This window comes from Pleurodeles waltl, chromosome 10 (genome assembly GCF_031143425.1).
Source record: "Pleurodeles waltl isolate 20211129_DDA chromosome 10, aPleWal1.hap1.20221129, whole genome shotgun sequence".
NCBI classification, from domain to species: Eukaryota; Metazoa; Chordata; class Amphibia; order Caudata; family Salamandridae; genus Pleurodeles; species Pleurodeles waltl.
In genome coordinates this window covers 788,051,953-788,078,580 of record NC_090449.1, presented here as the reverse complement: position 1 = coordinate 788,078,580, position 26,628 = coordinate 788,051,953, and the positions used below count along the sequence as shown (strand labels likewise).

Here is a 26,628-nt window from a genome sequence, read left to right as displayed (position 1 = left end):
GCAAAGCTATCACTAAAATTTAGTGCTCCCCAAAGAGCCTACTTTGGGGATGCCTTTTTATCAGGAGGCTCTTCCTCAAACAATAGTGACTGACATCTCAATACTAGGCTGGGGGGGGGGCTTAGATGGGCCTCCTCTTGATTCAGGGCACATGGTCAGAGATGAGGTCTACACACCATATTGATCTTTTGGAATTACGTGCAGTACATCTACCGCTGAAAGTTTCACCCATTCAAATCCAACTCCCTGCTTGTGTGGACCAAATAGGACCACCTTGTACTACCTCAACAAGCAGGGAGGCACAGGTCCAGACGTCCATCACAGGAACCCCTGGCAATATGGAAATGGCTCACAGCCAGGAATCTAACAATCACCTTTGTGCATATTCCAGGTGTGCAAAATGCTCAGGCGGACTCAACAGGATTCTGCAAGAAAATCACGAGTAGGTCTTTCAAGACAGTGTTTACAACTTACTTCATCTGTGGGCACACCTGGCACACCTCTCGTCATATTTGCCACCTTAGAAAACAAAAAATGTTAAAGCTTCACCTCGAGGTACTACTAACCAGGGACTCTGGGAAATGCCCTATGGATCGACTGGTCCAGCAGATTTCTTAACACCTTTCCACTGTTTCCCCTAATACCAGCAGCTCTCATCAAGTTGTCCTACTTGAGAACCAATATTTTGATCGCTCCGGAGTGGCCACGTCAGGGGTGGTTCAAAGACTCCTTTCACCAGTCCATCCGTCCACATCTCAGGCTGCCATGCGGATCAGACCTGATGAAGTTACAAGGCCAGATACAACACAGTTTATCCTTCTTGAATTTGGTGGCATGGCTCCACTCCCTCTACTCCAGCGGAAAGAGTTTGAGTCCAGCCCACGCAGGAGAGCCCAGGTGGGGAATAAGGCAATGCCCACCCTTCTGTGGTAGAAGATTCAATATGACGGTGATGAATGAAGGCCAGAAGCGGTGTCAAGGAGTTGCAGAGGAATCCTTGTGGGGGGAGTCTGGGCTAACCGTAGGCGAACAGGAGAGCCAGCAGAAGCAGTCCGAGCCCCCAAGAGCAACCCACTGGCAGCAGGCACAGTAAGTCACTGAGGCTCAGGCAGCACACCTGAAGAGGAGTCCCACATCGCTGGAGCAGAAGAGAGGACATTGTTCTTGCAGATCTAGAGTGCTCAGGGCAGGGGCTACTTAAAGCCTGAAGATTCCCCAGAGCAGGGCTTAACAAGCCTTCTTTGCTGCAGCAGTCGTGGTGCAAAGGTATTCCGTCCTGGAGGGAGAGTCAAGGGTTCACAGTCTCCCAAGTTGGACAGGAGGCAAAGAGGACCTGAAGGACCTTCTCAAAACCACCACCTGTATTGGAGAATCTTCCCAGAGAACAGCAGATCTCAGCAGCTGGACATCGTTACCTTGGGTGCCTGCAGATGCAGGGGGCATGATTACGTCACTCCAAGGGATGTTCCTTCTTGCATTTTGGTGCAGCTGAAGTCTTGCTGACCCCCAGGGGATGCACACCAGTGGAAATGTTGCAATGTGCTGATGGGAGCCGCAGAAACAATGTTGCAGGGTGAGGTCCTTTTGGTGTTGCAGTCTTCTTCAGTTCCTGTGAAGTCCAGCAGCGGTTCCGGTAGCCAGGAGCACAGGAGTCCTGGTGGAGTCTTGCATGCCGAATCGGGGGATCCACCCGCAAGGGAATCCCTAAATAGCCTAAAAAGCGGCTTGGTCACTTAGCAAAGTGACCACCTATCAGAGGGGGTCGCTAATGTCATCTGCCTAACCTGACCAGTCAGATGCTCCCAGAGGCCTCTGCCCATCTTGTTTTCAAGATGGCAGAGTCAAGTGGACACCTGGAGGACCTCTGGGCAGGCACCACCTCTGGGGTGGTGTTGGACAGAGGATTGCTCACTATCCTATCCTTTGTGCAGTTTCGGCCAGTACCTGGGCCGGGGATCCCTGGACGGGTGCAAACCGTATTATGCAAGGAGAGCACCAAATGTGCTGTTAAATGCCAACCAGTGGCATGGGAGGCTACCCCTTCTCAGCCTTGTAACACCTATTCCCAAGGGAGAGAAGGTTGCACCCTTCTCCCACGGGAAATCCTTTGTTCAGCCTTCTCCTAATTGAGCTGGTCAAGCAGCCGAAGGGCAGAATCGTGTCTGAGGGGCTGCAGCAGCATGAACTGCTTGCAGACCCTGGAAGACTGGTAGGAGCTGTAGTTGGGGGGGGGGGTCCTCTATGGAGCCCCCAGAGTGCAGGGAATCATGCCACCGATACCGGCAACAGTATTAGGGTATGATTCTGACATGTTTGATGCCAAAGATGCCTAGGTTTGGAGTTACCATTATGTAGCTGGACCATAGCTAGTGACCTATGATCAGTACGTAGCTAAAATGGCTTCCTTGCACTTGTGAAGTCCAGGGAATTGAACTCGAGTTCGTAGGGGCACCTCGCTCCTGCAGGAGTGCCCACACACAGCGACCTGCACCCTCCCCTTAGGGCTGGAAGGGCCTACCATAGACGTGACTTACAGTGACCTAGTGTAGTGACCAGCAGTGAAAGCGTGCTTGCATCTTTTCATGCAGGCTTCAAATGACAGGCCTGCAGACAGTTTACCTGGATGGCATAGTACATAGGAGACCCCTAGTGTACCAATGCCCTGGGTACCTAAGTACCATATACTAAGGACTTGCAGGGGTACATCAGTATGCCAATTTTAGGGTGGAAATAGTACCAAGACAACCTAATTTAGAAGAGAGCACAATTACTGGCGTCCTGGTTAGCAGGATCCCAGTAAAAACTGTCTAAGCACACTGACAACGGGCAAAAAGTAGGGGGTAACCTTGCCAGAAAGAGGTACTTTCTTACACCATCACTTCAGCACACAGAGTAAGGGAGATTAAAGCTCTATGTGCCAAAGAGCCTTTCACTGTGTTCCATGTCAATAGGGTGGTAAAGAGTACTTGTCCGAGGTTTCTTCTCAAGATGGTGTCACATTTCTACATTAAACAGACGATTACATCCTACATTTTCTCTAAACCCTACTCACCAGGAGAAAGAGTGAACTTTTTAGATCCTAAGGGTATTGAAATTCTATCTGGACTAGACAAACTATCTGACAATCGACTGTCTGTCAATTATGGCCCTATAGACACGCTACAAGAGGGAACAGCAGCCCTACTAAAGAATGTTCTGATCAGCAAAATCTGTGAAGCTGCTACTTTGAGATCGTTCCACACTAAGACTGACATCTAAGTAGGGAAATCTAGTTTGATGATGATAGCGGTTTGTGCTTGCTCGATTCGTCCACAAGGGTGTGGGATGGCCTTACTACTCTATTCAGTGCTTATACTATCCCCTGGAAGAGAAGGATAAGTTACTTAATCTATAAGCCTAGTTCTCTTCCAGGGTAATTTTCATCTAAGTTATAAGCAACTCTCCTGCCTTTCCGAACCAATCTTGCAAGCAGAACTCTATTCCGGTCTGTAGATTGTGCTTCATGTCAGCATAAAGTACTGACCTCACTGTCACCCAGCAGTCACCTCTTGGGCATGATGGGATACCGGGAAGTCCTGTGAAGCAACTTCACTGGCTTGGGTGCCCTGGGGCACTGTAACTCTAGGCTTGAGCCTTTGAAGCTCACCCCCATGTTACAGTTCCTGCAGGGGGGGAGGGACAGGTCACTCCCTCCTAGTTTGGCTAACATATAGGGGCATCTCTAAGATGCCTCTGGTTACATTTCTCAATAAATCCCACACTGGCATCAGTGTGGGTTTATTGTGCTGAGAAGTTTGATCCAAACTTCCCAAGATTCAGAGAAGCCGTTATGGAGCTGTGGAGTTCGTAACGACACTCCTAGACCATATACTCAATATGGCTACACTTCACTTACAATGTCTAAGAATGGGCTTAGACACTGAAGGGACATAATGCTCATGCAGCTATGCCCTCACCTGTGGTATAGTGCACCCTGCCTTAGGGCTGTAAGGCCTGCTAGAGGGTTGACTTACCTATACCACCAGTTTGTGGGCATGTCGACTTCGCAGCTTGTGTGTGCTGGTTTGATTGGGGGGGGGGAGGGAGGGGGAACAAGGCAGTGTGCATGTGCTTGGTGAGGGGTCCCCCAGGATGGCTTAATACATGCTGCAGGCCTTGGGGACCTTCCCTGGCCACAGGGCCCTTGGTACCGGGGGTACCTTTTACAAGGGACTTAACTGTGTGGCAATTGTGGAATCAAAGGTACAGATTTTGGGAAGGAACACTGGTGCTGGGGCCTGATTAGCAGGATCCCAGCACACTTTCATTTAGAGTTGGCATTAATATCAGGCAAACAGTGGGGGTATAACCATGCCAAAAGTGGCCCTTTCCTACACCTTGCAATTATCTCTCCAATAAAAGCTGTGTTTTTTGCTGCTTGTGCTCTTTTTCTGATTTACAGAATTGCTAGATTGTGGTACGAGATTTAATAAAGGAAAACACAATGTAAATTTGGTGTTTCTATCTTTTTTAATATACGCTGCATATATGTATGTAGGTATATGCTATCCATATACATGTAGATTATATATATTTAATTTTTGCTCTGTGGTCCCGCATGTAGCAGCACTATTCAGTGCTTATGACTGAGGATTCCCCTGTACAACTGTGATTACAGGTAATTAATTTAGCCCTCAGATGCATCTTTAATCTCAGAGTGCTGAAAAAGCTAATAGATAAGTTCAGAATGTTTGTGTAAAGAAATGGCTCCCTGTTGCAGTTACCCCCCACTTTTTGCCTGATACTGATGCTGACTTGACTGAGAAGTGTGCTGGGACCCTGCTAACCAGGCCCCAGCACCAGTGTTCTTTCACCTAAAATGTACCATTGTTTCCACAATTGGCACAACCCTGGCACCTAGGTAAGTCCCTTGTAACTGGTACCCCCTGGTACCAAGGGCCCTGATGCCAGGGAAGGTCTCTAATGGCTGCAGCATGTCTTATGCCACCCTAGGGACCCCTCACTCAGCACACACACTGCTTGCCAGCTTGTGTGTGCTGATGGGGAGAAAATGACTAAGTCGACATGGCACTCCCCTCAGGGTGCCATGCCAACCTCCCACTGCCTGTGGCATAGGTAAGTCACCCCTCTAGTAGGCCTTACAGCCCTAAGGCAGGGTGCACTATACCACAGGTGAGGGCATATGTGCATGAGCACTATGCCCCTACAGTGTCTAAGCAAAACCTTAGACATTGTAAGTGCAGGGTAGCCATAAGAGTATATGGGCTGGGAGTCTGTCAAAAACGAACTCCACAGCTCCATAATGGCTACACTGAATACTGGGAAGTTTAGTATCAAACTTCTCAGAATAATAAACCCACACTGATGCCAGTGTTGGATTTATTAAAAAATGCACACAGAGGGCATCTTAGAGATACCCCCTGTATTTTACCCAATTGTTCAGTGCAGGACTGACTGGTCTGTGCCAGCCTGCTGCTGAGAGACGAGTGTCTGACCTCATGCGGTGAGAGCCTTTGTGCTCTTTGAGGACAGAAACAAAGCCTGCTCTGGGTGGAGGTGCTTCACACCTCCCCCCTGCAGGAACTGTAACACCTAGCAGTGAGCTTCAAAGGCTCAAGCTTCGTGTTACAATGCCCCAGGGCACTCCAGCTAGTGGAGATGCCCGCCTCCTGGACCCAGCCCCCACTTTTGGCGGCAAGTCCAGGAGAGATGAGAAAAACAAGGAGGAGTCACTGGCCAGTCAGGACAGCCCCTAAGGTGTCCTGAGCTGAGGTGACTCTGACTTTTAGAAATCCTCCATCTTGTAGAAGGAGGATTCCCCCAATAGGGATAGGAATGTGACCCCCTCCCCTTGGGAGGAGGCACAAAGAGGGTGTACCCACCCTCAGGGCCAGTAGCCATTGGCTACTAACCCCCCAGACCTAAACACGCCCTTAAATTTAGTATTTAAGGGCTTCCCTGAACCTAAAGATTTAGATTCCTGCAACAAGAAGGACTGCCTAGCTGAAAACCCCTGCAGAGGAAGACCAGAAGACAACAACTGCCTTGGCTCCAGAAACTCACCGGCCTGTCTCCTGCCTTCCAAAGAACTCTGCTCCAGCGACGCCTTCCAAAGGGACCAGCGACCTCTGAATCCTCTGAGGACTGCCCTGCTTCAACGACGACAAGAAACTCCCGAGGACAGCGGACCTGCTCCAAAAAGACTGCAACTTTATCCAAAGAAGCAGCTCTAAAGAACCCTGCAATCTCCCCGCAAGAAGCGTGAGACTTGCAACACTGCACCCGGCGACCCCGACTCGGCTGGTAGAGAACCAACACCTCAGGGAGGACCCCCGGACTACTCTACGACTGTGAGTACCAAAACCTGTCCCCCCTGAGCCCCCACAGCGCCGCCTGCAGAGGGAATCCCGAGGCTTCCCCTGACCGCGACTCTCTGAAACCTAAGTCCCGACGCCTGGAAAAGACCCTGCACCCGCAGCCCCCAGGACCTGAAGGACCGGACTTTCACTGCAGAAGTGACCCCCAGGAGTCCCTCTCCCTTGCCCAAGTGGAGGTTTCCCAGAGGAAGCCCCCCCTTGCCTTCCTGCAGCGCTGAAGAGATCCCTTGATCTCTCATTGACTTCCATTGCGAACCCGACGCTTGTTCTAACACTGCACCCGGCCGCCCCCGCGCCGCTGAGGGTGAAATTTCTGTGTGGGCTTGTGTCCCCCCCGGTGCCCTACAAAACCCCCCTGGTCTGCCCTCCGAAGACGCGGGTACTTACCTGCTGGCAGACTGGAACCGGGGCACCCCCTTCTCTCCATTGAAGCCTATGCGTTTTGGGCACCACTTTGAACTCTGCACCTGACCGGCCCTGAGCTGCTGGTGTGGTAACTTTGGGGTTGCTCTGAACCCCCAACGGTGGGCTACCTTGGACCATGAACTGAACCCTGTAAGTGTCTTACTTACCTGGTAAAACTAACAAAAACTTACCTCCCCCAGGAACTGTGAAAATTGCACTAAGTGTCCACTTTTAAAATAGCTATTTGTGAAAAACTTGAAAAGTATACATGCAATTGAAATGATTCAAAGTTCCTAATGTACTTACCTGCAATACCTTTCAAACAAGATATTGCATGTTAAATTTGAACCTGTGGTTCTTAAAATAAACTAAGAAAAGATATTTTTCTATAATAAAAACCTATTGGCTGGATTTGTCTCTGAGTGTGTGTACCTCATTTATTGTCTGTGTATGTACAACAAATGCTTAACACTACTCCTTGGATAAGCCTACTGCTCGACCACACTACCACAAAATAGAGCATTAGTATTCTCTTTTTACCACTATTTTACCTCTAAGGGGAACCCTTGGACTCTGTGCATGCTATTCCTTACTTTGAAATAGCACATACAGAGCCATCTTCCTACAGTTTGCATGACACTAGATTTATCCTCTACGTTAGTCAGACTAGATGTGTGCAATAGTTTTACAAGGCGCCAATGTTTCAGATACCAGTTGTGGAAAAGCATCAAATAATTATTTCTCATAGTAATATCCACCTTTTCAATACAAGTGGGGGAGAGTGTCAACTATCTATCTAAAGTGTTTATAGTCTATAACTAACGCCTCACCAAGCGGTACAATGGATATCACTGATAATGTCCAGGATAGCCTTTATTTTTCTTGTTTCTTATGCCAGCCTTCACATAAGGCCTTTCCAACAAGGTCTGGGGCTGACCAGTAGAAAAATTCTTGGACAGCTGGGCATTGAGATTGTCTCTCACAAATGGCAATTCAGCCTCTCCCCTAGTGGAGCAGGCAAGAAAAATAACAATGGGACGTCATTCAGTCAATCTTCCAGTACAAAACACCACTCATAAATGCCTCTCTGCAAGGGCAAGTAACACACATGTTCCATTTAAAGAAAATGAGGAAACAGACCATATCAACCTTCTAGAGCGGAAAGTGGTTCATCTAGCTTTAAAATCCTTTCTGCCTTTAATCAAAACAACCTCTCTGCTTGCTCAGATGGACGTAACCATGTACTACTACGTGAAAAAGCATGGAGTGACACATTGAAGACCACTGTCCCTAGAGTCTAAAGCCATATGGAAATTGTTCACCTCCTCCCAGCCAAGGCCGTTTTGTTCCCTTTTCTGATATCAATTCAGACTTAGAAGCAGGCTGCCAGGCGACATTTGGGGATTATAGCTGAAAGGTTTAGTAGAGGCTTTATATAGAAAAATGACAGCTTCATAAAAGGGACTTTTCCAAAATGTTAATTTCAAATCCGACTAGACCATCTGTATGGATTTTAGATTACTATTAATTTGAGTCTTCCTACCAAGGTTTGAGCTATTCCCAAACTGAAGTTATACATTGTAAAGATTTACCACAGTGGGAAAAAAAGACTTGAGATTTTTCAGGACTTGTAAAACTAAAACACACATTTCCTACTTTTTAAATAACATGCACCCTACCCTATGGGCACTTGGGGACTGTCTTTGGAATGACTTCGGTATTAGAAAGTAAGGTTTGTGCCTGGCATAAGGGTTATTTTGCCAATTCCAATTTTCCAAATCATCCCATCTCCCCCAAACACCCCCCCCCCCCCCCCCCCCCTATTCAAATGTTAATTAAGATCAGGAATGCTCATCCACTGGCCTTGCGGATTGTTGAATCCACTGGCGAAAACATTTGGTGGAGAAGTGAAAACTAAGTTTGGCAGTGTGGCATATCTTGTTGCAAGCCACTCTAGAACGTCTAACGACAGCCGATCCTTAGTGTGAAGTTTGTGTAATAAAATATGAATTTATGCAAGCCTATTGCCTTCATTATTTATGGGAGTCTTTATATTTGGTTAGTTTCCTGATGTAGATTTTTTTTCTAGCTGAAAAAGTTTAAAATCTTGTTTAGAGATGTTTCTCAATGTATTTCTAAAATTTGTAGGAAATTATGGACCTGGTGGTGGTAGTGGAGGAAGTGGTGGCTATGGAGGGAGAAGCCGATACTAAAGTTTGCAATGGGTAAGCTTCCCTTTAATTAGATGTGCTTAATTACAGGGGTGTAAGTGACTACGGTGCAGGAAATAAATTGGGATACATTTGTCTTTCCTTTAAAATGGTTAGTTGAATCATTTCATAACCTATTTTTTCACTCTCTACTTCTGTTAAAACAGGCTTCACTGTATAAATAGGAGAGGATGAGAGCCCAGAGGTAACAAACAGCTACAGGTTATCGAATTAACAATGTTAAGGAAACTCTATTCTCAGTCATGCATTATTGCAGTGATATGGCAGAAGACACGAGAGAGCAGACGCAGAGCCATTTTGTGAATGGATTGTTTTATTTGATTCCATTACCTTGCTATGGAGGAAGGACTGAACATGCCTTTGAGACAGTTTCTTAGCTTTTTAATTGTTTTTTTGTAGTGGTCTTTGTAAGAGTGTAGAAGCATTCCTTATTTGATGATGTTCAATTTGTAAGTTTCAGGTGACATGTGAAACCTTTTTTAAGATTTTCTTAACAGTTTGAAAAGTAATTGGCCAGGATCATGGTGTAATGAGAAGTACTGTTTTTCATTTAAAATATGCAGTGTTTGTAGTGTTAAGAAGCTGTTGTACATTTATGATTTAATAAAATAATTTTGAAGGAATTTCGGTGTAAGTTTTGAAGATTATTTTTTACGTAATAGGCAAGAGTAGAATTAAGGGTTTGACTGAGCCGTTTGATGTGTAACAGTAAATGTTGGTCAGAAAGTATTTACATTGTACTTAAGGAGAAAAGCATATAGTTAACTACAGGGGAATCTCTGCAAAGAGAAACACTTTTTTAGATCTTTTAGATGCAGCTGCTCCTTCAATGGCAAGGAAAGGAAGTTCCCCCAGCGAGGTACTGTGGCCAGAGGTACAGGTCTAGTACAAGAGAACTCTTGAACTGCTACTATGTTCAGCCAGTTTAAGAAAAGCTGAGCTGTATATCTGCAAAGCTTAACGCAAGTAGATGTAAGGATGCCAACGAAAACTGAGGGGGTAGAGAAACCTAGTTCTAAGCTTCATTTAAACTTCTTTAGGTAAGATCTTATTTACTTTCCTTTCTTAATATTCACAACAATGCAAATAATATAACAGCATACTTTATCATCATAATGGTTACCTTTTCTAGATATAGTGATTAAAGTAACTTAAAATTCCAAACCCAAATTGATTGTATACTGTCTTGTTCTTTCTATGAATTTTGATGAGTTTCTTGATGTTCCCCTCCCTCCTTTATTGATATTTTAGCTTGTATATGGAGATTGGACAAGCAGTCTGCTGCTACAATCGGTGCCCTTAGCTCAGTTTGAACAAATGAAAAAAGTGAGCAGTAAAATAAAACCTTGCATGGATACAACTGTTATGTCGCAATAGCAGGTAATAGCTTCTGGGTATTCTAAAGCGTACATGTGTGCAGTGTGTTTCTCCTTTATGGATACATTTATAAATTCTGGCATTAAAAAAAAATTAAAGTTCCTTGAAATTTGAGACAAAATATGAAGTACTGATCCCATACAGTATCCCACCCTTTACCCATTTTTCAAGGTTGATTTTCTGTACAATGCAAGCAAAACGAAAAAGATTGAGCACACTTTCTTTTATAAAGTATACTGCACCTTTACAATGCAAAATTCTCTGAGAATTAGATGCGCCTGCAAGTCATTGTCCTGTTGACCTGGGAGCCCACGTAGTAAAGTATGAAACACCCTTGAAAATCTCAAGCAAGTTTTCTTTAGTGCAACAATTTCTCCTATATTCTACTCCCCTTTAGAGTACCTGTATTCTAAGTTATGTAGCCTTTCTCGTACCTCAGATCCCTGCCCTTGGTTATTGGTCTTGTGAATGTTTGAATTGTGTACCTATTGCGATGGCGGACTCTCAGAAGAAGCCTTGCTTTACCAGCCTTGTGGCGTTTCTTGGCAGAAAATATTATAATCCGGTGTCATTGTGAACACACAGTGCCTCTGTCTCATGTATAAGCTAAAAGACTGCAGACTGTCTGAAATCTTCTTCCAAAATGGAAAATGACCGTAAGGGGTGACTTTTGAGGTGCTCCCTGAAGGTGGCCAATGTACTGGCTTCCTCTGGTTTTGTATCTGCACAGGGTACCACTTCAAAGGTTTAAAAATAAATTCCTGAACCGTCCACTCCTAGGAGAGGTAATGCTTCTAATCAATTGCCTTGATCTCAGGAGTCTGTTAACTTCCGGAGGACATTGTAAAAAGCTTTCTTTGTGGGGGGGGGGGGGGGGACGTGTGTTTTTGATGGCATGTGTAGCTGCAGATACACTTGCTATGCATTATTCCGCCATCTTGCGTTTGGCGCAGTGTTACAAGTTGTTTTTCTTGTAAGGAGTCTTTTCAGAGTCGGGCCTACCACGACGAAGCCTGATGGATCGGACTCCAAATTTCGAATTTGTCCCCGATGCCATGCAAAATTTCCATACACAGACCAACACCTTATTTTAATTTAACCCTCCCCCCCTCCCAATATCACAGAGAAGAGGATTGCGAGGCCTGTCGATAGTTTCGATCCAAAAAGACCCTGTGTGATCGGAGAGCCAGGAGATTAGAAATGACGTTGAAGAATACCGAAAATCTCGACACCATGGAAGAACAGGTGTAGACGGAAGTTTCCATCAGAGACACCGACTCCAAAGATGACTCTGAGGAAGATAATAATCATTGCTGGTCAGCACGTGAGAACGACTGCCCCTACGCCCACTCATAAAAAGTCCTCGAAGGCTTGGGTGCACCACTGCCAGACCGCTATGGTTTGACCCGAAAGAAGATTCTCGTTGACCGACCTTCGGGTTCATCACTGAAAAAGGCCACGCCTCAGTCGATACAGTAGTCGAGCAAGTCCACCAAGAGCTCAACTTCCAAACCGAGTTGACGTCCCCACTCTTAAGAGTCGAAGCCTCAACACCCTGCTTCGGAGCCGAAAAAAGATTCCCTATTCGGAAGAACAAAGACTTTCTAGCCATCTTAAGCAGAGCTCAAAATCACTTGACGAACAGCCATATAGACCATCTGATCATGCTTCTGAGGAGAGATTCAACCCATCCTTGAATCATGGGTGAGAGACAATCAAGGATTCATATCCATTAAGAGACTGGCAGAATAATTACTGCACCTCCTCTACAGACCAAGAGAGGTGGCTTTTCAAGAACATTTAGATACTGCTCCACCACCAGCAAAGATTTTTAAACGGAAGGGGAAGCCAACACTAGATGGCGGAATAATGCATAGCATGTGAATCTGCAGCACTTCATGCCACGAACAGATGTGCACTGGGTAAGTGACCTATTTAAATATGTACTGGGGGCCTCCATCTTGACGACAGTCAACACTACACACATTTACTAAACACTACTGTGTGGCTGTCTTATCTCGCCAACAAGCAAATGTTAAACAGTGCTTAAAACACAATTCTCCAGTATTGGATCTTTCATAGATTCACATGCTTGAATCATCCCCGTCGTCGAGGTGGGAGCCTCACGGTAAACTTAAATATATAAAAAGCAGTAAGTCAGTAAAAGTAAAACCAGTAGGCCCTAGTAGGCCTCATAGGGTATTTTACAGTCTATCCACTTTGTTTTGTGAAAAGACCCAAACTTGAGTATCAACCAATCAGGATTCAGCCACTCCCAACAGAGGCTGAATTCCCTCAGATTTTCTACCGCACGTCGTGTGAAGGGAGTCTCCCTGAGCTCTGCTCAGTTTTTTTCCTATTTTCTGACTGAAGATTGTTTTTTCTCTCAGGAAACTAGTTACAACTTTACTATGTCTGAAAAGGCAAAGAAGGGTCTGTTCAGAGACTGTGACAACTGTGGGAAGAAGAGACTACATATTGATGACCCCCACAAGAAGTGTATTTACTGCCTTCATCCAGACCATAAGGGGAGAGACTGCAAAATCTGTCGCACCTTTAGTCAAAAAACCCTCAAAGACCGAGAGGGTAGACTTCTCTTATGGCTGCAAAAACAGAAAGCCTTAGAGCATCCTTCATCAGACAGCGAAGAGTCACCACAAACTTCTCGCCCTCAGAAAAGAACAGGTGAGAGAGATAGAGGTGCGGATGAACCACCAAGAAAAATGCACAAAAAGACAAAACAAGTCTTAACTGAAGAGGCAGTTAAACATGGACCAAAAAAGGTTCATTCAGAACCTACTACGCCGTTACACCGGAAAAGCACCTCAAAGAAACCATCCCTGTCTCGGTCACCACAAAAAGAGCCAGAAAAACTATTTTCGGTGAAAAAACAACCGTCGACGACAGTGTCGACGGTAACATCGACCACGGTATCGTCGACGTTCACAACACCATCCTCACCGATGATTATGACGTCGTCGCCGTTGTCATCGACGACGATTATTACTGCAAAAATCTTCAAAAGAGCTTCGTCGGCAACCACAGCGTCGACAGCGGAGGCCTCCTGGGTTCACAAATCATCCAGGGCACTCCCATCTACGCAAGATACGTCGGCGAAGCGACCGTCGTCGGTAAAATACCCGTCGACGAAGGGACCGTCGACTAAGCACCCATTGACAAAGACGCAGTCATGGACGGAAGCGTCGACGGCAGTACCGTCGACGGCAGTACCGTCGACGGCAGTACCGTCGACGATGGAACCGTCGACGATGGATCCGACGATCACCACAGCATTAACAGTTTACAAACCTTTGGACATTTCACCAGATCATTCCTCATACCATCATGAGGACTCCACCAGATTCTTACCCCTTTCCCTTATTAATATAGGGGACAAGCCATCTGACATTTTGCCGATGCATACATCACCAAGTAAAGTGCTGCCATACCCACCGCAACATCTTTTAGACGATGATGAGGATCAAGGAATGTTTGGGGCAGCTAGTAGCCCGTCCCAACTAAATGTCAAATGTCAAGAGTTTGATGAAGAAGAGGATCAACATTACCAGCATAGTTATGCTTTAACATCTTATCCACAGGCAAACCAACCATCGCCACTAGCTATGCCTAGCACATTAGTGACAGATTTACAACATATGTTGAAGGACTACTATAAAAGGTTCCCACTGTCAACTCAGTCCACGCCACCTAGACCTCAAAGTTACCAGCAAGCTCAAACTACTAATGTTTCCGAAAAGCCACAGGCTAGTAGACCTGTGTAGGAAGTTGGCTCTGTATGTGCTATTTCAAAGTAAGGAATAGCATGCACAGAGTCCAAGGGTTCCCCTTAGAGGTAAAATAGTGGTAAAAATAGATAATACTAATGCTCTATTTTGTGGTAGTGTGGTCGAGCAGTAGGCTTATCCAAGGAGTAGTGTTAAGCATTTGTTGTACATACACATAGACAATAAATGAGGTACACACACTCAGAGACAAATCCAGCCAATAGGTTTTTGTATAGAAAAATATCTTTTCTTAGTTTATTTTAAGAACCACAGGTTCAAATTCTACATGTAATATCTCATTCGAAAGGTATTGCAGGTAAGTACTTTAGGAACTTCAAATCATCAAAATTGCATGTATACTTTTCAAGTTATTCACAAATAGCTGTTTTAAAAGTGGACACTTAGTGCAATTTTCACAGTTCCTAGGGGAGGTAAGTATTTGTTAGGTTAACCAGGTAAGTAAGACACTTACAGGGCTTAGTTCTTGGTCCAAGGTAGCCCACCGTTGGGGGTTCAGAGCAACCCCAAAGTCACCACACCAGCAGCTCAGGGCCGGTCAGGTGCAGAGTTCAAAGTGGTGCCCTAAACACATAGGCTAGAATGGAGAGAAGGGGGTGCCCCGGTTCCGGTCTGCTTGCAGGTAAGTACCCGCGTCTTCGGAGGGCAGACCAGGGGGGTTTTGTAGGGCACCGGGGGGGACACAAGTCCACACAGAAATTTCACCCTCAGCAGCGCGGGGGCGGCCGGGTGCAGTGTAGAAACAAGCGTCGGGTTTGTAATGGAAGTCAATGGGAGATCTCGGGATCTCTTCAGCGCTGCAGGCAGGCATGGGGGGGGTTCCTCGGGGAAACCTCCACTTGGTCAAGGGAGAGGGACTCCTGGGGGTCACTCCTCCAGTGAAAGTCCGGTCCTTCAGGTCCTGGGGGCTGCGGGTGCAGGGTCTCTCCCAGGTGTCGGGACTTAGGATTCAAAGAGTCGCGGTCAGGGGAAGCCTCGGGATTCCCTCTGCAGGCGGCGCTGTGGGGGCTCAGGGGGGACAGGTTTTTGTACTCACAGTCTTAGAGTAGTCCTGGGGTCCCTCCTGAGGTGTTGGATCGCCACCAGCCGAGTCGGGGTCGCCGGGTGCAGTGTTGCAAGTCTCACGCTTCTTGCGGGGAGCTTGCAGGGTTCTTTAAAGCTGCTGGAAACAAAGTTGCAGCTTTTCTTGGAGCAGGTCCGCTGTCCTCGGGAGTTTCTTGTCTTTTTGAAGCAGGGGCAGTCCTCAGAGGATGTCGAGGTCGCTGGTCCCTTTGGAAGGCGTCGCTGGAGCAGGATCTTTGGAAGGCAGGAGACAGGCCGGTGAGTTTCTGGAGCCAAGGCAGTTGTCGTCTTCTGGTCTTCCTCTGCAGGGGTTTTCAGCTAGGCAGTCCTTCTTGTAGTTGCAGGAATCTAATTTTCTAGGGTTCAGGGCAGCCCTTAAATACTAAATTTAAGGGCGTGTTTAGGTCTGGGGGGTTAGTAGCCAATGGCTACTAGCCCTGAGGGTGGGTACACCCTCTTTGTGCCTCCTCCCAAGGGGAGGGGGTCACAATCCTAACCCTATTGGGGGAATCCTCCATCTGCAAGATGGAGGATTTCTAAAAGTCAGAGTCACCTCCGCTCAGGACACCTTAGGGGCTGTCCTGACTGGCCAGTGACTCCTCCTTGTTGCTTTCTTTGTTCCCTCCAGCCTTGCCGCCAAAAGTGGGGGCCGTGGCCGGAGGGGGCGGGCAACTCCACTAAGCTGGAGTGCCCTGCTGGGCTGTGACAAAGGGGTGAGCCTTTGAGGCTCACCGCCAGGTGTTACAGCTCCTGCCTGGGGGAGGTGTTAGCATCTCCACCCAGTGCAGGCTTTGTTACTGGCCTCAGAGTGACAAAGGCACTCTCCCCATGGGGTCAGCAACATGTCTCTGGTGTGGCAGGCTGCTGGAACTAGTCAGCCTACACAGACAGTCGGTTAAGTTTCAGGGGGCACCTCTAAGGTGCCCTCTGTGGTGTATTTTACAATAAAATGTACACTGGCATCAGTGTGCATTTATTGTGCTGAGAAGTTTGATACCAAACTTCCCAGTTTTCAGTGTAGCCATTATGGTGCTGTGGAGTTCGTGTTCGACAGACTCCCAGACCATATACTCTTATGGCTACCCTGCACTTACAATGTCTAAGGTTTTGTTTAGACACTGTAGGGGTACCATGCTCATGCACTGGTACCCTCACCTATGGTATAGTGCACCCTGCCTTAGGGCTGTAAGGCCTGCTAGAGGGGTGTCTTACCTATACTGCATAGGCAGTGAGAGGCTGGCATGGCACCCTGAGGGGAGTGCCATGTCGACTTACTCGTTTTGTCCTCACTAGCACACACAAGCTGGCAAGCAGTGTGTCTGTGCTGAGTGAGAGGTCTCCAGGGTGGCATAAGACATGCTGCAGCCCTTAGAGACCTTCCTTGGCATCAGGGCCCTTGGTACTAGAAGTACCAGTTACAAGGGACTTATCTGGATGCCAGGGTCTGCCAATTGTGGATACAAAAGTACAGGTTTAGGGAAAGAACACTGGTGCTGGGGCCTGGTTAGCAGGCCTCAGCACACTTTCAATTGTAAACATAGCATCAGCAAAGGCAAAAAGTCAGGGGGCAACCATGCCAAGGAGGCATTTCCTTACACAACCCCCCCCCCCCCAAACGAAAGAGGATGAGACTAACCTTTCCCAAGAGAGTCTTCATTTTCTAAGTGGAAGAACCTGGAAAGGCCATCTGCATTGGCATGGGCAGTCCCAGGTCTGTGTTCCACTATAAAGTCCATTCCCTGTAGGGAGATGGACCACCTCAGCAGTTTAGGATTTTCACCTTTCATTTGCATCAGCCATTTGAGAGGTCTGTGGTCAGTTTGAACTAGGAAGTGAGTCCCAAAGAGGTATGGTCTCAGCTTCTTCAGGGACCAAACCACAGCAAAGGCCTCCCTCTCAATGGCACTCCAACGCTGCTCCCTGGGGAGTAACCGCCTGCTAATGAAAGCAACAGGCTGGTCAAGGCCATCATCATTTGTTTGGGACAAAACTGCCCCTATCCCATGTTCAGAGGCATCAGTCTGCACAATGAACTGCTTAGAATAATCTGGAGCTTTTAGAACTGGTGCTGAGCACATTGCTTGTTTCAGGGTGTCAAAGGCCTGTTGGCATTCCACAGTCCAGTTCACTTTCTTGGGCATTTTCTTGGAGGTGAGTTCAGTGAGGGCTGTCACAATGGATCCATATCCCTTCACAAACCTCCTGTAGTACCCAGTCAAGCCAAGGAATGCCCTGACTTGAGTCTGGGTTTTTGGAGCTACCCAGTCCAGAATAGTCTGGATCTTGGGTTGGAGTGGCTGAACTTGGCCTCCACCTACAAGGTGGCCCAAGTAAACCACAGGTTCGATGGCATCTGTCGCTGTAGATACGCATGTTCTGCAATAGCTCGCCATCTGGTGTTGGGCCGGAGTGTTACAAGTTGTTTTTCTTCGAAGAAGTCTTTTGAGTCACGGGACCGAGTGACTCCTCCTTTTGTCTCCATTGCGCATGGGCGTCGACTCCATCCTCGATTGTTTTTTTTCCGCCATCGGGTTCGGACGTGTTCCTGTCGCTCCGAGTTTCGGAACGGAAAATTAGCTAATTTCGGAAGATTTTCGTCGGTATTGTTGCGTTCGGGATCGGCGTACTTAGATTCCACACCGCATCGAAGATCGAAGAGCTCCGGTGCCCTTCGGGGTAGTTTTTCGATCCTCCGTCGGGGCCTGGTCGGCCCGACCGCGTGCTGAAGAACGCCGATGGAACGGACCCCGTTCCGTTTCTGCCCCAAATGCCACAATAAATACCCCTACACAGACCAACACTTGGTCTGCAACCTGTGCCTGTCACCTGAGCACAGCGAAGACACCTGCGAGGCCTGTCGTGCGTTCCGGTCCCGAAAAACACTCCGAGACCGTCGAGCCAGAAGACTTCAAATGGCGTCCGCACCGACAGCCCAACGGGAGTTCGAGGAACAGGAAGAAGAAGGTACCTTCTCGATCCAAGACTCAGACTCCGAAGGATTCGACGACACACAAACCGTGAGTAAGACGTCGAAAACCACACAAAGAAACATTTACAAGGCCCAGGGGACGCCACTGCCACCAGGCCATGGCTCCACCCATAAATTCGGTGACCGACCGTCGGCACCGAAAAAGGCCAAAACAGTGCCGAGATCGTCCGACTCCGGTCGAGACACCGGCACGCAGCCTTCTCGGGACCGAGAAAGTGCTGGAGACAAGCCTCGACACCGAGATGCCGGTGTGGACACGGCTCGACGCTGAGACAGCGGCACCGAAACAGATCGACGCCGAGAGGTTTCGGCCCCGAAAAGGAAAAAAGTCACCTCGGAGCCGAAAAAACACGCAGACAAAGTTTCAACGCCGAAACAAACTGCAAGCGACCCAGCTTCAGGCTCTTATACAGAAGAGCACTCGCTAACCTCCCAAATGCAAAAGCATAGGTTTGAGGAAGAGCTACAAGCAACTGATGTGGACCATACGCAAAAGCGTATCTTCATTCAGCAGGGGACAGGAAAAATAAGCACCCTTCTCCCCATTAGGAGAAAGAGAAGGTTGGAGTTCCAGACGGAACAAGCACCACAACCAAAAGTGGTTAAAAGAATTACACCACCACCCTCTCCTCCGCCCGTGATTAACGTTTCACCAGCACAAACTCCATCTCACTCCCCAGCTCACACCACCATGAGCCAGGGTGACCAAGATCAGGACGCATGGGACCTATACGACGCCCCAGTGTCAGATAACAGCCCGGAGGCCTACCCTACAAAGCCATCTCCACCAGAAGACAGCACCGCGTACTCTCAGGTGGTGGCTAGAGCAGCACAATTTCATAACGTAAGCCTCCACTCAGAACAGGTCGAGGATGATTTCTTGTTCAACACACTCTCCTCCACCCACAGCTCCTACCAAAGCCTGCCTATGCTCCCTGGTATGCTCCGGCACGCAAAAGACATATTTAAGGAGCCGGTCAAAAGTAGGGCAATCACTCCAAGGGTGGAAAAGAAGTATAAGCCGCCTCCTACGGACCCGGTTTTCATCACTACACAGCTGCCACCAGACTCTGTTGTTGTAGGAGCAGCTAGGAAAAGGGCCAACTCTCACACATCTGGAGATGCACCACCCCCAGATAAAGAAAGCCGCAAGTTCGATGCAGCTGGTAAGAGTCGCAGCACAAGCTGCAAACCAGTGGCGCATCGCGAACTCCCAGGCACTACTTGCGCGCTATGACAGAGCCCACTGGGACGAGATGCAACATCTCATTGAACATCTGCCCAAGGACTTCCAAAATAGGGCGAAACAAGTGGTTGAGGAGGGACAGACCATCTCCAACAACCAGATACGTTCCTCCATGGACGCTGCAGATACAGCTGCACGGACAATTAATACATCTGTAACTATCAGACGGCATGCATGGCTCCGAACGTCTGGATTTAAACCAGAGATTCAACAAGCAGTTCTCAATATGCCTTTTAATGAAAAAGAACTGTTCGGTCCAGAAGTGGACACAGCGATTGAGAAACTCAAAAAAGATACGGACACTGCCAAAGCCATGGGCGCACTCTACTCCCCGCAGAGCAGAGGGAATTACAGCACATTCCGTAAAACGCCCTTTCGAGGGGGGTTTCGGGGTCAAAGCACACAAGCCAGCACCTCACAAGCAACACCGTCCACTTACCAGGGACAGTATAGAGGAGGTTTTCGGGGACAATATAGAGGAGGGCAATTCCCTAGAAATAGAGGGAGATTTCAAAGCCCCAAAACCCCTACTACTAAACAATGACTCACATGTCACTCACCCCCTCCACACAACACCAGTGGGGGGAAGAATAGGTCATTATTACAAAGCATGGGAGGAAATCACTACAGACACTTGGGTTCTAGCAATTATCCAACATGGTTATTGCATAGAATTTCTACAATTCCCTCCAAACATACCACCAAAAGCACAAAATTTAACAACACACCATTCCAATCTCCTGGAGATAGAAGTGCAGGCACTATTGCAAAAGAATGCAATCGAATTAGTGCCAAACACACAGATAAACACAGGAGTTTACTCACTGTACTTTCTGATACCAAAGAAGGACAAAACGCTGAGACCAATCCTAGACCTCAGAGTAGTGAACACTTTCATCAAATCAGACCACTTCCACATGGTCACACTACAAGAAGTATTGCCATTGCTAAAACTACACGACTACATGGCAACTTTAGACCTCAAGGATGCTTATTTCCATATACCAATACACCCATCTCACAGGAAATACCTAAGGTTTGTATTCAAAGGAATACATTACCAATTCAAGGTACTGCCTTTCGGATTAACAACCGCACCAAGAGTCTTTACCAAATGTCTAGCGGTAGTCGCTGCACACATAAGAAGGCAGCAAATACATGTGTTCCCATATTTGGACGACTGGCTAATCAAGGCCCATTCGTTCATACAGTGCTCAAATCACACAAATCAGATCATACAAACCCTCTTCAAACTAGGGTTCACCGTCAATTTCACAAAATCCAAAATTCTGCCACGCAAGGTACAACAATACCTGGGAGCCATAATAGACACATCAAAGGGAGTAGCCACTCCAAGTCCACAAAGAATTCAAAATTTCAACACCATCATACAACGCATGTATCCAACACAAAAGATACAGGCAAAGATGGTATTACAACTCCTAGGCATGATGTCATCATGCATAGCCATTGTCCCAAACGCAAGACTGCACATGAGGCCCTTACAACAATGCCTAGCATCACAGTGGTCTCAAGCACAGGGTCACCTTCTAGATCTGGTGTTAATAGACCGCCAAACTTACCTCTCGCTTCTGTGGTGGAACAACATAAATTTAAACAAGGGGCGGCCTTTCCAAGACCCAGTGCCACAATACGTAATAACAACAGATGCTTCCATGACAGGGTGGGGAGCACACCTCGATCAACACAGCATACAAGGACAATGGAACGTACATCAAACAAAACTGCATATCAATCACCTAGAACTTCTAGCAGTTTTTCAAGCACTAAAAGCTTTCCAACCAATAATAGTTCACAAATACATTCTCGTCAAAACAGACAACATGACAACAATGTATTATCTAAACAAGCAGGGAGGGACGCACTCCACGCAGTTAAGCCTGCTAGCACAAAAAATTTGGCATTGGGCAATTCACAACCAAATTCGCCTAATTGCACAGTTTATACCAGGGATACAAAATCAACTCGCAGACAATCTCTCTCGAGATCACCAACAGGTCCACGAATGGGAAATTCACCCCCAAATTCTGAACACTTATTTCAAACTCTGGGGAACACCTCAGATAGACTTGTTTGCGACAAGGGAGAACGCAAAATGCCAAAACTTCGCATCCAGGTACCCACACAAACAATCCCAAGGCAATGCCCTATGGATGAACTGGTCAGGGATATTTGCTTACGCTTTTCCTCCTCTCCCTCTCCTTCCTTACCTGGTAAACAAACTCAGTCAAAGCAAACTCAAACTCATATTGATAGCACCAACTTGGGCAAGGCAACCCTGGTACACAACGCTGCTAGACCTATCAGTGGTACCCTGCATCAAATTGCCCAACAGGCCAGATCTGTTGACACAGCACAACCAAAAGATCAGACACCCAGATCCAGCATCGCTGAATCTAGCAATCTGGCTCCTGAAATCCTAGAATTCGGGCACTTACAACTTACCCAAGAATGTATGGAAGTCATAAAACAAGCAAGAAGGCCATCCACCAGGCACTGCTATGCAAGTAAATGGAAGAGGTTTGTTTGCTACTGCCATATTAATCAAATACAACCATTACACACAACTCCAGAACATGTAGTGGGTTACTTGCTTCACTTACAAAAATCTAACCTAGCTTTCTCTTCCATTAAGATTCACCTTGCAGCAATATCTGCATACCTGCAGACTACCTATTCAACTTCCCTATATAAAATACCAGTCATTAAAGCATTCATGGAGGGCCTTAGGAGAATTATACCACCAAGAACACCACCTGTTCCTTCATGGAACCTAAATGTTGTCCTAACTAGACTTATGGGTCCACCTTTTGAACCCATGCACTCCTGCGACATACAGTTCCTAACCTGGAAGGTGGCATTTCTCATCGCCATTACTTCCCTGAGAAGAGTAAGCGAGATTCAGGCGTTTACTATACAAGAACCTTTTATACAACTACACAAAAATAAAGTCGTCCTAAGGACCAATCCTAAATTTTTGCCAAAGGTTATTTCACCGTTCCATCTAAATCAAACAGTGGAACTTCCAGTGTTCTTTCCACAGCCAGATACCGTAGCTGAAAGGGCACTACATACATTAGATGTCAAAAGAGCATTAATGTATTACATTGACAGAACAAAAAACATCAGAAAGACTAAACAACTCTTTATTGCATTTCAAAAACCTCACGCAGGAAACCCAATTTCAAAACAAGGTATAGCCAGATGGATAGTTAAATGCATCCAAATCTGCTACCTTAAAGCTAAACGACAGCTGCCCATTATACCAAGGTGTAGGAAGTTGGCTCTGTATGTGCTATTTCAAAGTAAGGAATAGCATGCACAGAGTCCAAGGGTTCCCCTTAGAGGTAAAATAGTGGTAAAAATAGATAATACTAATGCTCTATTTTGTGGTAGTGTGGTCGAGCAGTAGGCTTATCCAAGGAGTAGTGTTAAGCATTTGTTGTACATACACAAGACAATAAATGAGGTACACACACTCAGAGACAAATCCAGCCAATAGGTTTTTATATAGAAAAATATCTTTTCTTAGTTTATTTTAAGAACCACAGGTTCAAATTCTACATGTAATATCTCATTCGAAAGGTATTGCAGGTAAGTACTTTAGGAACTTCAAATCATCAAAATTGCATGTATACTTTTCAAGTTATTGACAAATAGCTGTTTTAAAAGTGGACACTTAGTGCAATTTTCACAGTTCCTAGGGGAGGTAAGTATTTGTTAGATTAACCAGGTAAGTAAGACACTTACAGGGCTCAGTTCTTGGTCCAAGGTAGCCCACCGTTGGGGGTTCAGAGCAACCCCAAAGTCACCACACCAGCAGCTCAGGGCCGGTCAGGTGCAGAGTCCAAAGTGGTGCCCAAAACACATAGGCTAGAATGGAGAGAAGGGGGTGCCCCGGTTCCGGTCTGCTTGCAGGTAAGTACCCGCGTCTTCGGAGGGCAGACCAGGGGGGTTTTGTAGGGCACCGGGGGGGACACAAGTCCACACAGAAATTTCACCCTCAGCGGCGCGGGGGCGGCCGGGTGCAGTGTAGAAACAAGCGTCGGGTTCGCAATGTTAGTCTATGAGAGATCTCGGGATCTCTTCAGCGCTGCAGGCAGGCAAGGGGGGGATTCCTCGGGGAAACCTCCACTTGGGCAAGGGAGAGGGACTCCTGGGGGTCACTTCTCCAGTGAAAGTCCGGTCCTTCAGGTCCTGGGGGCTGCGGGTGCAGGGTCTCTCCCAGGTGTCGGGACTTTAGGTTTCAAAAGAGTCGCGGTCAGGGGAAGCCTCGGGATTCCCTCTGCAGGCGGCGCTGTGGGGGCTCAGGGGGGACAGGTTTTGGTACTCACAGTATCAGAGTAGTCCTGGGGTCCCTCCTGAGGTGTTGGATCGCCACCAGTCGAGTCGGGGTCGCCGGGTGCAGTGTTGCAAGTCTCACGCTTCTTGCGGGGAGCTTGCAGGTATCTTTAAAGTTGCTGGAAACAAAGTTGCAGCTTTTCTTGGAGCAGGTCCGCTGTCCTCGGGAGTTTCTTGTCTTTTCGAAGCAGGGGCAGTCCTCAGAGGATGTCGAGGTCGCTGGTCCCTTCGGAAGGCGTCGCTGGAGCAGGATCTTTGGAAGGCAGGAGACAGGCCGGTGAGTTTCTGGAGCCAAGGCAGTTGTCGTCTTCTGGTCTTCCGCTGCAGGGGTTTTCAGCTGGGCAGTCCTTCTTCTTGTTGCAGGAATCTAATTTTCTAGGGTTCAGGGTAGCCCTTAAATACTAAATTTAAGGGCGTGTTTAGGTCTGGGGGGTTAGTAGCCAATGGCTACTAGCCCTGAGGGTGGGTACACCCTCTTTGTGCCTCCTCCCAAGGGGAGGGGGTCACAATCCTAACCCTATTGGGGGAATCCTCCATCTGCAAGATGGAGGATTTCTAAAAGTTAGAGTCACCTCAGCTCAGGACACCTTAGGGGCTGTCCTGACTGGCCAGTGACTCCTCCTTGTTATTCTCATTATTTTCTCCGGCCTTGCCGCCAAAAGTGGGGCCTGGCCGGAGGGGGCGGGCAACTCCACTAGCTGGAGTGTCCTGCTGGGTTGGCACAAAGGAGGTGAGCCTTTGAGGCTCACCGCCAGGTGTGACAATTCCTGCCTGGGAGAGGTGTTAGCATCTCCACCCAGTGCAGGCTTTGTTACTGGCCTCAGAGTGACAAAGGCACTCTCCCCATGGGGCCAGCAACATGTCTCGGTTTGTGGCAGGCTGCTAAAACTAGTCAGCCTACACAGATAGTCGGTTAAGTTTCAGGGGGCACCTCTAAGGTGCCCTCTGTGGTGTATTTTACAATAAAATGTACACTGGCATCAGTGTGCATTTATTGTGCTGAGAAGTTTGATACCAAACTTCCCAGTTTTCAGTGTAGCCATTATGGTACTGTGGAGTTCGTGTTTGACAAACTCCCAGACCATATACTCTTATGGCTACCCTGCACTTACAATGTCTAAGGTTTTGTTTAGACACTGTAGGGGTACCATGCTCATGCACTGGTACCCTCACCTATGGTATAGTGCACCCTGCCTTAGGGCTGTAAGGCCTGCTAGAGGGGTGTCTTACCTATACTGCATAGGCAGTGAGAGGCTGGCATGGCACCCTGAGGGGAGTGCCATGTCGACTTACTCGTTTTGTCCTCACTAGCACACACAAGCTGGCAAGCAGTGTGTCTGTGCTGAGTGAGAGGTCTCCAGGGTGGCATAAGACATGCTGCAGCCCTTAGAGACCTTCCTTGGCATCAGGGCCCTTGGTACTAGAAGTACCAGTTACAAGGGACTTATCTGGATGCCAGGGTCTGCCAATTGTGGATACAAAAGTACAGGTTAGGGAAAGAACACTGGTGCTGGGGCCTGGTTAGCAGGCCTCAGCACACTTTCAATTGTAAACATAGCATCAGCAAAGGCAAAAAGTCAGGGGGCAACCATGCCAAGGAGGCATTTCCTTACACAACCCCCCCCCAAACGAAAGAGGATGAGACTAACCTTTCCCAAGAGAGTCTTCATTTTCTAAGTGGAAGAACCTGGAAAGGCATCTGCATTGGCATGGGCAGTCCCAGGTCTGTGTTCCACTATAAAGTCCATTCCCTGTAGGGAGATGGACCACCTCAACAGTTTAGGATTTTCACCTTTCATTTGCATCAGCCATTTGAGAGGTCTGTGGTCAGTTTGAACTAGGAAGTGAGTCCCAAAGAGGTATGGTCTCAGCTTCTTCAGGGACCAAACCACAGCAAAGGCCTCCCTCTCAATGGCACTCCAACGCTGCTCCCTGGGGAGTAACCTCCTGCTAATGAAAGCAACAGGCTGGTCAAGGCCATCATCATTTGTTTGGGACAAAACTGCCCCTATCCCATGTTCAGAGGCATCAGTCTGCACAATGAACTGCTTAGAATAATCTGGAGCTTTGAGAACTGGTGCTGAGCACATGGCTTGTTTCAGGGTGTCAAAGGCCTGTTGGCAGTCCACAGTCCAGTTCACTTTCTTGGGCATTTTCTTGGAGGTGAGTTCAGTGAGGGCTGTCACAATGGATCCATATCCCTTCACAAACCTCCTGTAGTACCCAGTCAAGCCAAGGAATGCCCTGACTTGAGTCTGGGTTTTTGGAGCTACCCAGTCCAGAATAGTCTGGATCTTGGGTTGGAGTGGCTGAACTTGGCCTCCACCTACAAGGTGTCCCAAGTAAACCACAGTTCCCTGCCCTATCTGGCATTTGGATGCCTTGATAGAGAGGCCTGCAGATTGCAGAGCCTTCAAAACCTTCCTCAGGTGGACCAGGTGATCCTGCCAGGTGGAGCTAAAGACAGCAATATCATCAAGATAAGCTGTGCTAAAGGACTCCAAGCCAGCAAGGACTTGATTCACCAACCTTTGGAAGGTGGCAGGGGCATTCTTTAAACCAAAGGGCATAACAGTAAACTGATAATGCCCATCAGGTGTGGAGAATGCTGTCTTTTCTTTTGCTCCAGGTGCCATTTTTATTTGCCAGTACCCTGCTGTCAAGTCAAAGGTACTTAGAAATTTGGCAGCACCTAATTTATCAATGAGCTCATCAGCTCTTGGAATTGGATGGGCATCTGTCTTGGTGACAGAATTGAGCCCTCTGTAGTCCACAC

General features: G+C 47.4%; 1 protein-coding gene across 4 annotated transcripts in view; it reads left to right on the top strand.

The window, feature by feature from the left end:
* HNRNPA2B1 (heterogeneous nuclear ribonucleoprotein A2/B1) overlaps positions 1-26,628 on the top strand; it is a 172,336-nt gene that overhangs the window by 70,337 nt on the left and 75,371 nt on the right. Inside the window, exons 10-11 of one of the 4 annotated variants that reach the window (XR_011199162.1) lie at positions 8,931-9,007; positions 10,265-10,393. Coding sequence is in view for 3 of the 4 variants with exons in the window: in XM_069211412.1 (XP_069067513.1) it covers positions 8,931-8,995 (65 nt within the window). In the remaining variant the exon portion in view is untranslated. Of the gene's footprint in view, positions 1-8,930; positions 9,008-9,159; positions 9,637-10,264; positions 10,394-26,628 lie in introns of those variants that run through there. The other 3 variants (XM_069211412.1, XM_069211410.1, XM_069211411.1) reach the window with 3 other exon arrangements.